The sequence below is a fragment of the Pogoniulus pusillus genome, chromosome 10, assembly GCF_015220805.1.
Source record: "Pogoniulus pusillus isolate bPogPus1 chromosome 10, bPogPus1.pri, whole genome shotgun sequence".
NCBI classification, from domain to species: Eukaryota; Metazoa; Chordata; class Aves; order Piciformes; family Lybiidae; genus Pogoniulus; species Pogoniulus pusillus.
Genome location: NC_087273.1, coordinates 14,755,284 through 14,772,126, shown reverse-complemented (window position 1 = coordinate 14,772,126; position 16,843 = coordinate 14,755,284). Strand labels below are relative to the sequence as shown.

General features: G+C 41.5%; 1 protein-coding gene across 1 annotated transcript; it reads right to left on the bottom strand.

Annotated features, from left to right (window-relative positions):
- Positions 1-192: 192 nt before the first annotated feature.
- PLK4 (polo like kinase 4) lies at positions 193-16,352 on the bottom strand. Its single transcript, XM_064149971.1, has 16 exons — positions 16,176-16,352; positions 15,218-15,313; positions 14,354-14,449; positions 14,148-14,262; positions 11,878-12,904; positions 11,360-11,460; positions 9,493-9,866; positions 8,503-8,607; positions 8,024-8,126; positions 7,097-7,246; positions 5,675-5,805; positions 4,708-4,799; positions 4,221-4,362; positions 2,477-2,617; positions 1,451-1,557; positions 193-794 (listed from the first exon to the last, which is right to left on the bottom strand). Exons 1-16 carry the CDS (start codon positions 16,203-16,205, stop codon positions 695-697), a joined length of 2,910 nt encoding a protein of 969 aa, XP_064006041.1. The 5' UTR covers positions 16,206-16,352; the 3' UTR covers positions 193-694.
- Positions 16,353-16,843: the final 491 nt, after the last annotated feature.

The window sequence follows — 16,843 nt, the reverse complement described above, 5'->3', positions numbered from 1 at the left end:
GGCATGGGTGCAGTTGCAGCAGGCTCTTCAAATGTCTGAGCAGGCTTGGAGGTGGGGGGTGTCCAGCTGGGAGGAGAGAAAGCTCGAGGGAGAATGGTAGAAGCTTCCCAATAGCTGCCTATACAAAGGCTGCAAGACTGCTTCCCACCACTCTTGATAAACCATCTCTGAAACATGAAACAAAGGAATAGCTCTGGACACAAACCACTGCATTTAATTTTTTTTTTCCATATAAAATGCTTGTGCAGGGAAGTTAAAGCTGCTGATACAAACAATAAAAACAGTTATAAAACATATACATATTTACATATATTACCTGTAAGATGTAAAAATAAGTTATTTACAAATACACTTCAACAGCACAGATGCATTTTTTTCTTTGATTGTTGGCACCAAAGAAAGAGTGAAGGAAGGAAAAACACCCGAAGATTCAGCATCAACTCTTCAGAAGCACTCTACCTAGGAAGAAGTTGCTCATAATTTCACTTGAGCAAATGTATCCATCATTTGGAGGAAAAACATTTTGCATCATACTTCACAAGCACTTTGCTACACTAACAGCAACCCTTCCCTTCCTATTTTGTTTTACCAGCTTTGGAAAGCATTCCTGTGAAAGCTGAGTAAGATCAGTCACGTCACCTCGAAGTCAGTGAATTTATTGAGCTCTTGTGTCCTGACACCTGCTTTTCTTTAATCAGTGGGAAGTGGCTGGATTGGTAAACATCACAAGAATAGAAGACAGACAGTGCAGCTTCTCTTTGATGTATTCTGGCAACTTATCACTTTCTCCATACCTAGAAAGGCAAAGGAGCATAGAAACATTTAGATACTGGAAGTAGTAGATTTTATTTCAGGACAACATTTAAAAACTTGTCTACAAATATGCAAATCACTAGGTCACAAGGATTTAAAGTTTATTTGGACACACTAATTGGAGTTTGATGGCTTCAATCTAAGCCCTCTCCTTCCCCATATTTAAGGCAGAGTAAGACTGCACTAACATCTGAACAGATTGTGCATTACTGTCACTATGCAGAGGGAGCATGTCACTGAGCATCTCCCTTGGTGTGTGTCCAGTGCCTAAAAGATACTCTAACCTTTGCCTGAGCACTTTGGGTCCTTGCTGGCATACTATCTCCCTAATCTAGCATGGTCTTGGGTAAAAGAACACTACTGAAAACTTACTTTTTTCCCCTTCCTTTTTAAGCACTACATGTGAAGAGTGGCTGTCCTCTGGAGACCAAGGAGATGCATTCCCAACTGTTTTTTAGTTCAGATACCCAGAGATCAAAGCTGGTGGTAATTATTTTCATTACGTTTATGAGCTCATCAGCTGAGAAGTTTTATTACTTCCAAAGCAAAATGAAGAGCAGCTATGAACTTTACACTGTGTGTAGCAGCCTTGCACTGACAGGAAACTGAATGATTTGTACAGCAGTCACAGGCTCACCTGGTTGTCAGCCCATCTGGAGATGTGTAGGTGATAGAAGAAACACCAGCCTGGGCCACCAGTTGGGATCCATCGTTGAACTGAACCCAAACTGCTCCGCTAGTCAGCTAACAAAAGAAGTTGTGTTATGGTTTGGGGGCATCAGACATAAGATAACATACCTAGATGTTTTTCTAGTAAGTGAAGCCTGATGTTTCAGTATTGCTGAAGTGACTTGGGTGTCTTGGTCAGTGTTTTAAGGGTAAAGATTACATATAAACTGCTATGAGGTTGTCTCATGCAGTCTCAGGAATCAGACCTCTGAGGGTTCAGATACTCAGCTCTAATAATCCTTTACAATCAGCATTGAAACACCTTTAGTTTAACCACTTGTAAATAAACATTAAATCCAAACATAAATGAGAAAGCTCATTTGCAAGAGCTTACAGCTATGTACATTTTCAAGTGATATACATAAAAAAACAACAAATAAAGTAAAACTTTTCCAGTTGGAACAGGAAGCTTCCTTTATCTGCACTACAGCGAAACATTTTTTACTTCCGAAGCTGGTTCCACAGAAAAGCAGAGGAAACATTTCTCTGTAAGGAAATAGCTTTTCCTGTTGTATAGCAGACTCATTTTTCTTGTACAGATCTGGTACATATCTGTTCAAAACACATTGTCATGACACCTTTACATCTGCAGCAGTGAACAGACAGGAGTTCTAACAGCTTCAAATTTTCAATAGAGTTAAAACAAGTGACAAAGTACCGAAATAGGCAGTAACAACCACGAGAAAATTATGGTAATAGGAATACTGAACTATGGCTTTGGTTTCTTCTTACATAGTTCACCACGGTATTTATCCAAGACCCTTACATGCAAGGATCTCCCCACATACCCATTTTTGGATTTAAAGTGTAGCAAAGTACAATAATGTATTCCTCACAAAACAAGTTTCAAGTTAATGACTTAAACTTAGGTGTCTCAAGTTTAATAGATAAAAAGAAAAGCCTCTTAACCAGTTCATCAGTAATCCTCTCTCACCTGAGAAGCCCAACCAACATTTTTCACAAAGACTGACTTCACAAGCTGGGCTGAATTTGGACTGCATTCTGTTTGCTGAATAGAGGAGCATGGAGGTTCAGCAGTGCCAGTAATAAAGGTAGAAGTCTCATATGACACCACCTAAAACCCAGAAACACACAGCATTATCAGCGTCAGTATGAAACCAATTGATTATGTACCAACCACAGCAGTCAGTTACCACCTGTTTTAATCTCTCCATTTCAATAGCCAGATGTAGCCTATATGCTTCATTTAACAGCAGTAGATGATAGAAACCCCCCAGGATTTTCTGACTCAGTATTAGGGCAAATTTTCCACGACTTCCCTGTACTATCAGTGGAATCACTTTCCATAAGCAGACTTTTTGCACTTAAACGCTGTTTTTCTTTCTTTGACTGTCAGAAAACTCTGTTCCATCTTCAGGAAAAATGTTCAGGACAAGTTAGTTCATACAGCAGCCCTCTTTCAAATGGCCACTTGGCAAATATTTACAAAAATAGGGACATGGCCACTAATTGGAAGCTACTGAACATTAACAGCAGAGTACTACAGCACATACAGAGGCCGAGAGACACAGAAGTGAGGAATTGAGAGAGAAACAAACATTGGATACCTTTAGGACAGCACCACCACTACTGCCTAAGGGAAACACGTCTGGTTTTATATAAGTTGTACTACTCAGATACCTCCTCCCAGAGTCATAGAGATGACAGATGAGGTGGTGTGCTGAGCAGTATGTAAGGGCCAGAGTTGAATGAAAAGATTCAAGTTAGAGGATGCCTCTGAAATAAGAGAGCTTGGTCAGGAAAGACTAGGGTCCAGAAAATTACAGGAACCTGAAAGAGACAAGCTGTACCTCAGGACACACAGCTCAAGTACAAGTATGAAGAAACTGACAAGAATTGAGTAACATGGAAAAACAAGAGTAACTGTCTTATTTTAGACATACAAGCATCAAAAGAGAAAGCATTCAAAGTCTTAAAGACTGAAGTGTTTGTTGTATGACAAAGCACAAGTTTGAATGCTGAACCTTCAAGCTGTGATGCAGTACCATTAAGTCAGTGTAAAAATCAATGCTAGTACTAATGCATTCATGAATTTTTGAAGCCAGGTTCATTTCAGTCAAGGGAAAACATGCAGATTCTGCACCAATCAGATGTGCTGCATAAAGAACAGATGCAGATCCACACAGACTTGGAGACAAGACAAACTCATTGTGCCAAGATCCTGGTAAGATTCAGTCAGCTGTGGGAATTGTATCGGGTCTGTGACACAGCCATAAAAAGCTCAGTGGATTTCTTAAACCAACTGCATGGAATTGCACAAAGCCTTGTTTACTATACACAGAAATACATCCTATTACTTGACTATTTCAGAAAAACATCCTTCAGTGCACATATCCTTTGATTCACATGATACCCAGACCTGAGGGCACATCAGAGCTCTCCAAAACACACTGAAGACACCGTAAGCCATTTTAAAACCATTTTCCCAAAAAGCATTTGGAGTCCAAGTTGTGGGAGATTTTGATTTTTTATATGCTCTTAAATCCAAGTATGGAAAAATTAGTTGAAATGAGCTCTAATATTACTAGTCCACGTGCTCACAAACAGCTAACAAAAGCTGAAGCCCATACAAACACAGTTCCATTAGTTCAAACAAAACAGTACTATTTGAATTCCTTTTGGAGAGCAGTCTCCACTGCCTGTTCTTGGGTACTTACAGAGGGAACACAGTTTGGAGTTTGAACTGGAGCAGAACTGGTGGGGGTATTTCTATCCAGTGGCATAACTTCTTTTGTACAGCTCATATTGTCCAGCAGCAGAGGTGTTGCAGCCTGTGGTGATTCAGTATTGCCAGGTTTTCTGGAAAAATAATGGGACAATCTAGGAAAAGGTCTGTCCAAAAGGAACTAAAGAAACAAGTGAGAAAACCAGAAAAACAGTTTCTCTTTCAGTTTACCATGAGCTACACAAAGCACATGATGGCATCAGTCTTCAGCAGACTTGTTAGCTTGTTTAGTCTAACTCCACATGTGTATGTTTGTCCTAGTATCAAAAGGAGGCTCTGCAGATCCAAAACCAGGTGTTTATACATTCTGTAGAAGTAATATTAACCCTGCCAACCCCTGGCTTCTGCACACATTAGCTGCATAAGGCTGCTACCTGGGAATTTTCAAACACATCAGATTTTCAAGTAAAAGGTAATACCTTCCAACAATTATTGGAAAGAACGGAACACCTTCACTCCTTTCTTCTTCTTTCAAAACAGCAGATTCCAGTGCAAGGCATATACGATGTCCCTGAAATCAGAAGGGGCTTGTTAAAATTTCACTGGCATTTGATACATGTTGAGTGTGGCAGCTCAACCTGCACAAGGAAAGGCTTTTTCCAGTGGTAGTGAACATCTGTAACAGATGCACTCACTTACTATAAGAGAGATAGAAAAAGTTTTACTACAGCAAGACTCCTTCCTAACTTAAGCACATCTGGAGTTACGCTCCAGATCATCACATCTGCTCCTAGCTCCCCTGCTGAATGAGATCTCCAAATTCTTCTCCAGCAAATAAAAGAACATAAAAAAGACTGAACAGGGAATTTGTACCCTATTTTTACTATCTCCTAAATCATAGACAAAAAACCATTTTTGTGACTTCTTAACTGGGTGACACAAAGAAAAGATGGAAAATGCAGGCCAGTTAAAAACATAGCAGGTTTTTTTTGTTTATTCTTTTTCTGAGTGGGTTTGTTTGCTTTGGGGTTTTTTGGGGGCAGGGTGCTGGTTATTGGATTTCCTTTGTGGGCATTCTGCGTTTTGGTTGGGTTTTTTTGTGTGTGTGGTTTTTTTTTCTTTTTTTGTAGGAGGTTGTTATGTAGGAGTTGGTTTTGGTTTGTTTTAATTTCCATAAAGCAGCTTCATCTACTCTACTCACTTTCATCAGACAGGCAAACCTGCTTTACACAATGCTAAGAACTTCCTGCATCAGTCTTCACTGTGAGGCATCGTTACTGTTACCTCACCACTGGTATTTGCTCTTCCAAAAAAAACACTGTATCATTCCCCTTTTATGTAATGAAATAAAAAATGGAAAGCAACATTAGAAGCACATCTGTGAAAGAGAAAATGACTTCTCCTAAGTTGCTTTGCAATGGAGCAGTTTTATATAGAACAGTTTACCTCGTTCGCGTGATCCATATAAACCTTCATTTCCTTCTTCAAACCTGCTTCGCTTTCTCCTTTCAAAGTGAAGGATTTCCCCGATTTCTCTATCACACGAGTCACACCACCTGTCTTGTGTATCTTTGCTCCTGTAAAAGGGTATGAACTCCTAGTGTGAATGGTGTCAGCATCTATGAAATACACATTTCTGCCATTACATTCTACTCTAAGGTGTATCACAGAATTGGCAGGGCTGGAAGGGACCTCAAGGATGATCTAGCTCCAGCCCCCCTGCCATAGGCAGGTACGCGTAGATGAAGTTGCTCAGTGCCTCATCCAGCCTGGCCTTAAAGACTTCCAGGATGGGGCTTCCGCCACCTCCCTGGGCAACCTGTTCCAGTGTTGAACCACCTCATGGTGAAGAACTTCCTCCTAACATGCAGTCTGAATCTATCCAGTTATACTTTTGCCCCATTTCCCCCCATACTCTCACTTCATGACACCCTAAAAAGTCCCTCCCCAGTTTTCCTGTAGCCCCCTTTAGATACTGAAAGGCCACAACAAGGTCTCCTCAGAACTTTCTCTTCTCCAGACTGAACAGCCCCAATTCTCTCAGTTTGTCTCCACAGCATAGGAGCTCCAGCCTTCTGATTACCCTTATGGCCCTTCTCCGGACATGCATCTCACTGACCTTATTACAATAACAAAACGACTCCTGTACGAGCCCTGTGTCTTGCAGAAATAAAAAGCCATTAAAATTGGGACTGTGACATCAACAGAAAGCCCTCTACAGCCAAAGATCACTACTTAAACACGATGAATAATGTGTTTCTTATATATTTTAAGAACCACCTAAATATTCACCTGGGAGAAAATTAGTATGTCTAACAGTATTGGCAAGAAGTGGTTAAGTAGGGCTTATCAGTATTTCTGTAAGGCTTTAATAAAGATGTCTGCTCTTTCAATAGCAATTCAGTCTTGAGTCACAGAGACATTCAGTCTTATTTGGTGCCATGAATTCTGTTGGGGTATATCTTAGCATGGGGCAAACCAAACTAGCTGACAGCAGTCCATAGTGAAGAAACACTCAGTGGTGCAGCTTATAAATGGTAGTTGGAAAAGACGGCCAAGCTGAGCTGTTTTCTCCAGAGAGTGTGCTGCTTGGAGTAAGGACACACCTTTCACCATGCAGGTTAACTATCAAATACAAATAGAAGGAAGAGCTTATGAATAAAAACAAGGTGTACTTTTACATGTACTCCCTGAAGAAGATACCAGTAAGGAACTAATGAATAATAAACTGATCTGTGAGTGCTAAAGTAAAGGCTGAGTGGCAGAAATAAAAAAAAAGAAAAGCTTCTGATATTTTCCTCAACCCTAAGTGTTCACCCTTTAGTTTTGGGCAATGTTATTCACATAACCACCACAATGAATACATACCATCATAAAAACAAATTTCAACATCTGCAGTGGGCGAATTCTCCATCAACATGCACTTGGCATATCTTGTGTAGAACGTGACTTTGGGAGTTTTTGTCCTTACCAACTGCACAAACTTAGCTGCATACTGGTATTTTTTCCAGTACTTTTCTAAGGGAGAAAAACATTAAAAGTTTTATCAGAAAGACATCAGATGAAACACTCTGTAGCAGCCTGGAGAGAAGTCATTTTAAACGTGCATTTGATAGCTCAAGGATGTGAACAATTATTAAGTACTTTACACAAGTATGTTCAAACAAACTGACTTATTTCCACCAGCTTATACAAGTGTGCACCTTCAATAGCTTCAATTAACATTGTTTTGAACATCAACAACATAGTGAAGTGTTGCATGTACCATTTAAATAAATATCACAGTCCACCTGGCTTCCTGGATGTAGGCAAAACCCATATTTGATCTCTAATTAGGAGAAAAGTCTGCTTGTCTCTTAGGAACTTACAGTTAGCTTGTATTTTACTTCAGCTGTCTACACAAAATACTCTAATTCATTTTTCCTCCTTCCTCCTCAAGTTATGAGTATCAGGAAGCACGAAGTAAAGCTGCTGGTTTAAAAGTGACTTGGATAATTTGTTTTATACTTAAAGAGCTTCCAATATGAATGAGGAGATTATGAAAGCTTTAGCTTGAGTACACTAGTGTAAAAAGGGGTGACTCTTGTAACTTCCACACAAAATTAAATCCTGTGGGTTTGCACTTCCCTGTGAAGTTTCAAAATAGTTTCCAGTTAGAACTACAGTTTGACTCTTATTCTGGAAGGAGCTTTAATTTCATAGTTATCTGAACAAGTAAATGCTCAAAGTCAAAAAGTCTCTAACAGGATTCCCTTAAAAATCACATTATCACAATTTTAATAAATTTGAGATTACCTGGCAAGTTGTCAAAATTATACATACAGATGTTTTCAGGAGCAGCAGGAGGTCTGTCATCAAGAAGGAAACCTCTTCCTTCATTTGGGTGATAAACTGCTATCTACAGGAGAGCAAAAAAATTTACAGCTGCAACTGCACTCCTTACTTTTAACAGATATGGAAATAAACCACAGTTTAATTACCATCATTTACTAGGAACACTATTCCTAATTGTTCAACAGCAGCAGTTTTTCCAGCAATATTTCATGTATTACAGAAGTCAAGTCCAATTTTCCTCTGAAATAACTTTCCTACCTACCTGCATTTCTATGGCTTTACCTTGAGGGAGTTGACAGCAGTGCATATGTAAACACAGCATTTGCAAACAAATAATTACTTCCATAAAAAATGAAAACAAAAAACATCAAGACAGCTTTGATAGAATGGACTACTCTAAGCCCTTTATACAACAGTGAAGCAAGTAAGAACATACTCACCATATTTCCATCACAAGATATTCTGAGAACTTCTTTCACAAGTTCTTGTGAATGGTGCTCTTTTAGGAACTCCATACACACTTCCCCAGTATCTAGAATGCTCACCTGAAATATATTAAATGTACAAGTCAGAGAGAAAAAGAAGAACCTTTACTTTCTGGCAAGAGAACATAACATGTCTTTCCAGAAATGCTTTAAGAAAATTATTTTCTTCCTCCTCAAATGCACTGCAAGCTTATTAATGCTTCTCTTGCTAATTCTTGTTGTTACTGCTAATAAAACAAAACACTGCTTCAACGTGACTGAGGGTTATAAGTCTGGACAGTGAGGGAGTGGCTGCTTAAGTGACAAACCAAACCAAGACAGGTCAGTTCTATTCTGTTCTTCTATTAAAAAAAAAAAACTAAACCACAAATCAAATTGGGAGGCGGAGGGAAACACTATAAGAGCGAGGCTGTAAAAAAAATGAACATAAGGCAAAAACATGATACCAGGAGCAACCCAACCAGAAAATGTATGTGATCAGTAAGGATTAGTGTAAAATGTTTTGCTTTCAAATCCACAAGGCAGGCAAAAAGCAGCATTATAGGAAAAAAAAAGTTAAAGTTTTCACTTGAGATTAACTCTATTTTTTTATCTAACTCAGTTATTTAATCTGTGTAAGTGCTGATGTGCTTGACAGAAAATTTTAATGTTGGAAACTTAAGCACAGTTGAGTAGTGGTGTTGGTACAGTAGGGTCTGCATTTAATATTTGTGGTGGATACCTACAGTTTCCTTGCTTGTAAGCTAAAAGTAATGCCCTGTCACCATTTCCAGGATGCGACCACAAGGTTCCAGTACACCATATACAAAAACTAAGATGCAACTTGCTTAAATTAATATAGATTAAAGCATTATAAAAAAACCCCAAAGCTCCCAGTTTACTAAGTGATTTTAAAGTTATTGACACTGTACTGAAGTTGTTTCCATTTTAAGAACAGATACATACCACTGCATTTTTTGTTTTCTGCCTGATGGGTTTCAGCCTGTGAGCATCAAGAGGCAATATCATACTTCGCAGCGTAGGTTTGTGATGTGCTGGTGCTTCTTTACTCCACGTTTGGTTTTGTTCTGAAGTTGGCCAAAGGCCACATGAAGAAGATGGTTGAACTGTTTCAGATTTACAGAGAACTCCAGGGATGTATTTCTTTGGGTTTCTCTGGTTTAAAGAATGTGGACAGTCGACAGATGCATCATGACTCCTGATATCTTTTAAAGTGTTCCATGCATTTCTTGATGCATCCTGTTGCACATCCAGGTGATACCGAAAACCTCCATGTGCATTACTGCTACCAGTCAGGTCTGCAGGTGGTCTCTGTGGAACTGAAAACATCACAAAAGTACATTGCAGATTCAGAGTCACAGGCAGAAGAACAAAAAAAGTTACTGTATTTCTCAAATCTTAAAAAGTTTGAGTAGGGAATGGGTTTCTTTAGTCCTCAGTCCAAATCGCTAGGCTACAATTGTAGCACCAATAAATAACAGTGATAACAAGATCCCAGTGCTACTTAAAATGTTGCTAGGTTTCAGCCTACAGTTTTAACATACCTTAGATAATTTTGCAGAAATGTTTACATACAACCTACTAAGATGTCATATAAATAAACAAGAATGTTTCATCTGTTGAGTTTACTTGCGATTCAGACAACCAATAATTCCAGAATTCATTTAAGTTTCTGTTTAACCAGCCTTTTAGCATCAGCCAGAGTTTTATGTTTGGGAGATTAAATTCACCCTTCAAAACCTCTTTTACTTCCAGTAACCTTTTAGGAGACAAACTCCTATTTTGATATTTAAACTTCCTACAACCACTTTGCCAGCTTTAAGACCTTGACCAAATTTTGCCTTACCCGCTTAAGTATTTCACTCCTCCTGCCATATTGCAGAACAGTTGAGATTAAAAACTCAGGATTATTCAGACCATGTGTCATATGATTACAGTTCCCCATATACAGGGAGAGTCCAGCAATATCAAACAAAGAAAGACAGAATGGATTTGGGATTTCATTTTATGATTAAATTACATTATTAGTAACTGCTGTAACATGATGCACGACAAGGAACCTCCTTCCCTTCTGTATTGTTTGTCCTTTCCTCCACCTCTCCTTCTGCAGCCTCATTATCCTTCTCATTCACTGAGGTCCCGTTTCCTCTTAAAGCGTATTTGTGCAATTAACAAGCTTTTGAATCTCCTGACAATCTTTTGTCACCTACTGTTTTAGGTTACAAGCGAAAAAACCATGGCAGGCTCGAGTTCTGGGGTTTTTTTTTTGCTAAAAATCTAAGTGGTAATAAGCACATCATGTTTAGACTCAGTGTACAATTTCTTCACTCTTATGAAGGTAGTCACATACCAACCCAACAGCTTAATGTGAACACCAAGTACAAACCTTTATGAAATTAATTCCTGCCTCAGGAAACTAGGATGTTACAACTTAGTCCAAAAGAGGAAAGAAAGTATTTTCCATGAGATATTTCTTGCTTAAGAATGGTTCTGCAGATTAGTGACACTAGAAACAATTTTGCCTCTCTCAATATTTGTGTCAGTTTTTGGCAGCAACAAATCAGTTCAGGGTCTCCTATGCTTTTCATTCACAAAAAAATAAAAGGTGTTTGCTTGCAGTAGCCTCTGTTAACATCCAACTGCTGTAATTTCAGATGCCAGCATTAAACCCTGGTAGCACAGCTACTTGGCCATGCAAATACCCCTTCTGTCACAAGTTCAAAGAAATAAAATTATAGAAAATCTCACAAAAACTGATACAAGGCATTACACCACCCTGGGCATGAAAATACACCACTGATAAGTAACACACCGTTTGCTTGCATGCTTCCAAGCCACTGCTGCATTGTTTCAGCTTGGGACTTCTGCTCTAACAAACCAATCTGGGGCTTCATTGGGCAGAGATAATTGGAGCTGCAAAACGAAAAGTTACACATGTAATCAACAGCACATTGAAAACATCTGCACAACAAAAATTGTACTGTTACAACTGTAGAAATAATTAGCAAGGCTCCCTAGCACAGTTTCTGCAGGGAAAGAAGCACTCAACTTACTGCACATGGAAAAAAAAAGTCCCTAACAGCATTATCAGGACAAACAAAAGCTACGACACAGCCAGCTGATGTGCTACACTTGTGATCTTAAAACCAGTGAGGAGGTGAAGCTCTGCATTGCAACAGCATCAACTATCACCCTCTCCTATCTGATACTCTCAAGCTACAAGTACAGAGCCTTTGGGCACTTACTTGAATGTAGTTACAGGAAAAACCATGCATTTGATATGTAAGGTAGCTCTACATTTCATCTTTTATTAATAAAAGTGATTCTTACTGTGGTTTGTCTTTTACAGGTGGAGATATTTGTCCTTCAAAAGATCCAGAACTACTAGAAGCCTTCTCCTTAAATATTTCTCCTATGTCAGTATAGCTGTTGGCAGGTGAAAAGAATTCTGTGTTCTCCCTCGTTCCTACTTTGGGCTTGGAAAGCAGTTCTAAAGAGTGAGATCTCTCAACACAGTTGGATATGCCTTGAGCCTCGCTGTGGGATGTGCCAGACCTGTCTGAGGAGCGGGCTCTTCGGAGGTAGCGTGAATGGGGTCTCTCTTCAGCCAGCTGTATGGCTCTTCCTCGGCCAGTTACACCAGCCTCCTTCATTCCCCACTGATGAAAAGAACCACTTCCATCTACTGATGATGTAGTACTGGAATTCTTGCTTTTAGGGAAAAAAGTGATTTTATTTGGAAGTGGCTGTCCAACCAATAGCTTCTTCTTTTCCTTCAAGCAACCACTGGTACTGATGCTGGAAGAACCTGTGAAGGTTGTAGAGATAGTAGCATTTCCACTGTCCATGGAATCTTCTGAAGTTCCAGAATCTTTACTCCGTGCAGAGCTACACCTGGACATAAAAGGATGATCCAACACTGAGGAAAGACTCAAACGATCTGCCGGATTTTTGCGAAGTAGTCTGTGTATAAGGTCTTGTGCCTCTCTTGACAAAAAGGCTGGCATCTCATAGTCTGCTAACACCACTTTATTCAGTGTGTTCTTGACTGTGTCAGTGTCAAAAGGTGGCTTTCCAATAAGAAGAGTGTAAAACATACAGCCCAAAGACCACACATCAGATTCAAGTCCATGTGGACTCCTCGTGGCTATCTCTGGAGAAATGTAATTTGGAGTTCCACACATGGTGTAATGCTTTTCATGAGGCATTTTCAGCTGAGTTGCCAGACCAAAGTCAGCAATCTTGACATTCATATTACTGGTGAGTAAGATATTAGAGAGGGTGAGGTCCCGGTGCAGTATTCCGTGAGAATGAAGATACAGCATACCTGTGATAATCTGATGCAAGAAGTGGCGGGCTGTCCAAACACAAAACCAGATGGTTTAGTCATATGAAATGAAATCCAAGTTGTGAAAACACCTTCTTGAAGTCTGTTATTTGTCTTTTTTTTTTAAACAAGGATGTTTAAGTATCATGCTAAGTGAGATTGGAATTAGCTTTTTACTTTAAGCAATATGGCACAACTAAGTTCTGAGACAGTCCATTAAAAAGCGTTCCCTAACACAGTAATCCTAAAATCATGGAATCATGTAAGATCAAGTCCAGTCATAACCCAACTACCACAACCACTAAACTACATCCCAAAGCTCCACATCTACAGCTCCTTGAACACCTTTAGGGATGGCAACTCCATCACCTCCCTCAGCAGCCTGTTCCAACATCTGATCACTCAGTAAAGAATTTTTTCCTTATGTCCAATCTAAATCGCTCCTGTCACAACTTCAACCTATTTCCTCTTGCCCTAGGACTAGTTATTTGGCACAAGAGACCAACAGCAGCCTCACTACAATGTCCTTTCAGGTAGTTGTAGAAGATTGTTTCTTGACTAACAGAAAAACAAAATAGGGCTGAAGATACTGTCAATTAATCTAAACTTTTTTTAAAATAGGTTCTTAAGACTTAAAAATGTTAGGTTGCTCCACACTTTCAGAAACAGGTAACACATTAAATCAAGCAGCTTGTCTCTATGCAAATTATAGAAGACAATGTGGATCATGTTATCATTAGCAAACCAGCAAGGCTAGTGGTATCTCAGTTTGTAAAACAACTCTGAAATTGGGTCTTTCCTTGTCAACTCAGCCCTTAAACATCAGCGTTAACCACATTATCTTCATTTCCACACAGCTTGCAACACATAAAAGATTTCCAACAATACCACATACAGCCTACCACAATCTGGAATGACGTTACACAGTAATACTGATGTGAAGTGATGCAATATAAAGAAAATAAATCTGCAGATGTGAAGTTACCAGTTTTCAGCATAACTAAATGTAGAAAGGTGGCCTCTAAGTTCACTCTCTAGGTTTTTTAAAAACCTCAGACAGCACAACCATTGTTTGTTTATTTATTGTTTGTGCCATTTTACAGAAGTTTTAAATTAATGTATATAACAATAATTTCTAGATTATCATTTACAGTATTTTCAACTAAGAGAACTGGTTCAGTGATAGCAGTTTTAAATATTTTTTCACTGAGTGAAGTATTTATTGAATAAGCTGGAGCAGTAATGCAAAGAGTTACACGGAAAAAATTCTCACCTTCGTCTTCTGAAAAGGGCTTCTTTCTGTTCTTTATGTATCTGCTCATTTCACCGTTGTGACACATCTCAAGTATCAAGTACACATAGTTGCTGTCTTCAAAATAGTTATAAAGCTAGAACATAAAACGAAAGAATTCAAATACATTTTGTAGACCATACAGTAAGGCACATACACAATCCTCTGTAAAAAACTGTGATTCTTACCTCAAGTATAGATGGATGCTTTAGCTGACAATGTATTTTCACCTCATTTTGAACCCTCTGTACCATTCCAACTTTATGCATGGCTTTTTTGTCTATCTGTAAGTGGATCACAGAATATTTCTGAAGCACTGCAACACTAATTATATACACATTATTTGAAGTGAATGTAACATTTCAGACACTCCAAGCATATTTGCCTGGAAATCTGTAAATCTAAGTAAGCTTTCACACAGTTTAGCCTACTATATGCTTTTAATGAACAAATGGGACACACAACTTTCTAAAAGCAGACAAGTTTAAGATTTTTCAATAGTAACACTAAATTAGGACAATTTCTGAAAAACTGAAGCAGAGACAGCTAATTCTGATTTGCCAGGCAGAAATGCTAAATATAACTAATATTAAAAATGTGGCTAAATGTAAGTATTGTAGATAAGTGAATCTCATAAAGAAGCTCACACATATCACTTCTCACAAGAAGCAATGTATGAGTTCTCTTCACAGTATGTAGCAGTGAAGGGTAATTTTACAAGGCGTTTTTGACAGGATCTCTCCAGCCAGGTGGATTGTAAAGGAAATTTTTGTGATCACATGAATTTTAATTATAGGGATAATTGTCAGCCTAATGTAGAATATTTGGGCTTAAATTCTTCTAATAACACTGTAGGCATTTTTATTAATTATCAACACCATATACTTGGTTGTGCTGTATCTTTCAGGATCAAATCCTAATTTTAGTATCAGTCACACAGAAAAGAGGCAATGCAAGCATGAATGCCCAACCAAATCACCTCAACCTGTTGCACCTTCCCCTTGTCCAATCTATTCTCAGAAGACCGAGACTTCCTCGTCTGGCTGCCTTACCATTTTGATAGCCACTTCCAGACCGGTTTTCAGGGACACTGCTCTGTAGACTCCTGCGAAGGAACCCTTCCCCAGGAGATTCCCCACTTTGAAATCCTGCAATACAAAAAAATCACAGTCGTGAATCCCAGTCCAGGCTTTCAAGCCTCTCTCTCGATGCGGAGTCCACCCCACCAAGAGATGGGGACCTCACACCCTCGATGCCGAGGCAATGGCTCGGATGTTCCCAGGGGATACCTGGACGGAGCTCTCCAAGGCGCGGCGACGCAGCATCCCCCCCAGCATGGGCATCGTCCTCCCCAGGCGGCAGGCGGTTTGCTCTGGCACTAGTGCTGCCCGAGGCGACGCGGCGCGGCCACCTTCCCGCCGTTCCTCCCGCCGCACGACGGGCACCCGCCCCCGACACCCGCTACTATGGCAGCGGGTAGCTTGCGACCGCCGTCCGCCCTACAAACACGGTGCACCCAGGGACTTCTATAGCCTGGGTCAGCGGGGCCCCGCACATGTCGGCTGCCGCTCTCATAGAAGCGCGGGGAACACAAACCGCGGCGGAGACCGAGCTCCCCGCGCTAGATTCGCATCCACGGAGCTACGGCTCTACCGCCAGGTGTCACAGCCCGCGATCCCCTGTCTGGGCCGAACTCCCTCGCCGTGGATGGGGTAAACATGGCTTCAAGGCTTGGCCTGGGAGCAGATGTGGGGGCAGGGTGCTTGGCACGACTAGCTGAGCCCTCGCATCCGCTCTGGTGGAGCGGACAAGGAGACGCTGGCAGAGCAGTCCCGCCACGGCCCGTCTAAGCGCAGCAGTACGAACCACCTCATCGCCCCGCCAGCCACCTCCCACAAACAAGTGGCCCGGGGGAAAGGTGAGCCCCGTCCGGCCTCTCCCCGCCCTCAGCAAATGGCGGGGCGGCCCCAGCCAGGCCCGCGGGTTGAGAGAGGGGGCTGGGCTCCGCACCTCAATTTTCTCGCCGATGCACGTCGCCATGTCGCCGGCGGCTCTCCCCAGGTCTTTCTATGAATTCTCTTCAGGACTTCGGCCGCGGGTTCCCATCATGGCGCCCTCCGTCGCCCGCCTCGGCGCAGGTCCGTCCGCTCCCGGGCCCGGCGGCCGCTGCCCTCCCCCCGCGCCTCCATTTTGAAAAACCGCGCCGTTACCTCTCGGCCCCGCCCCGGGCCGAGGCTGCGTATGACGCAATCGCGCCGCGCAGAGGCGGCCGCGGCGCCCGCCATCGGGCCGGTGGCGCCTACCGCCGGGCCGGTGGCACCGCGCAGGCGCAGGCGGCGCGAGGCCGTTTCCGTGGCAGCCGTTAGCGCGCGTGCGCCGTGTGGGCGGGCCGGAGCGTCGCCTCGGAACGGAGCCCGAGCGGCCAGCGACGCTGAGCGCCCTGCGTCCTACCGGGTGTGTCTCCTCAGTGCCGGGAGAGCCTCTGCGCAACCTGTGGCCTAGGGAGGCTGGCTTCCCCGGCGTTGCCATGGTCACCCGTTCTCAGTGCTGGGACGCTTGAACTGAGCTGGCAGGCTCAGTTCCTGGTTAAGCGTGAATGAACGTGAGCTCTCCTAATAAAAGCAACAGTGCTGCCTTCAGGTAGTTAACTTCCTTCACACTCAGTAGAGAGGTTTTGT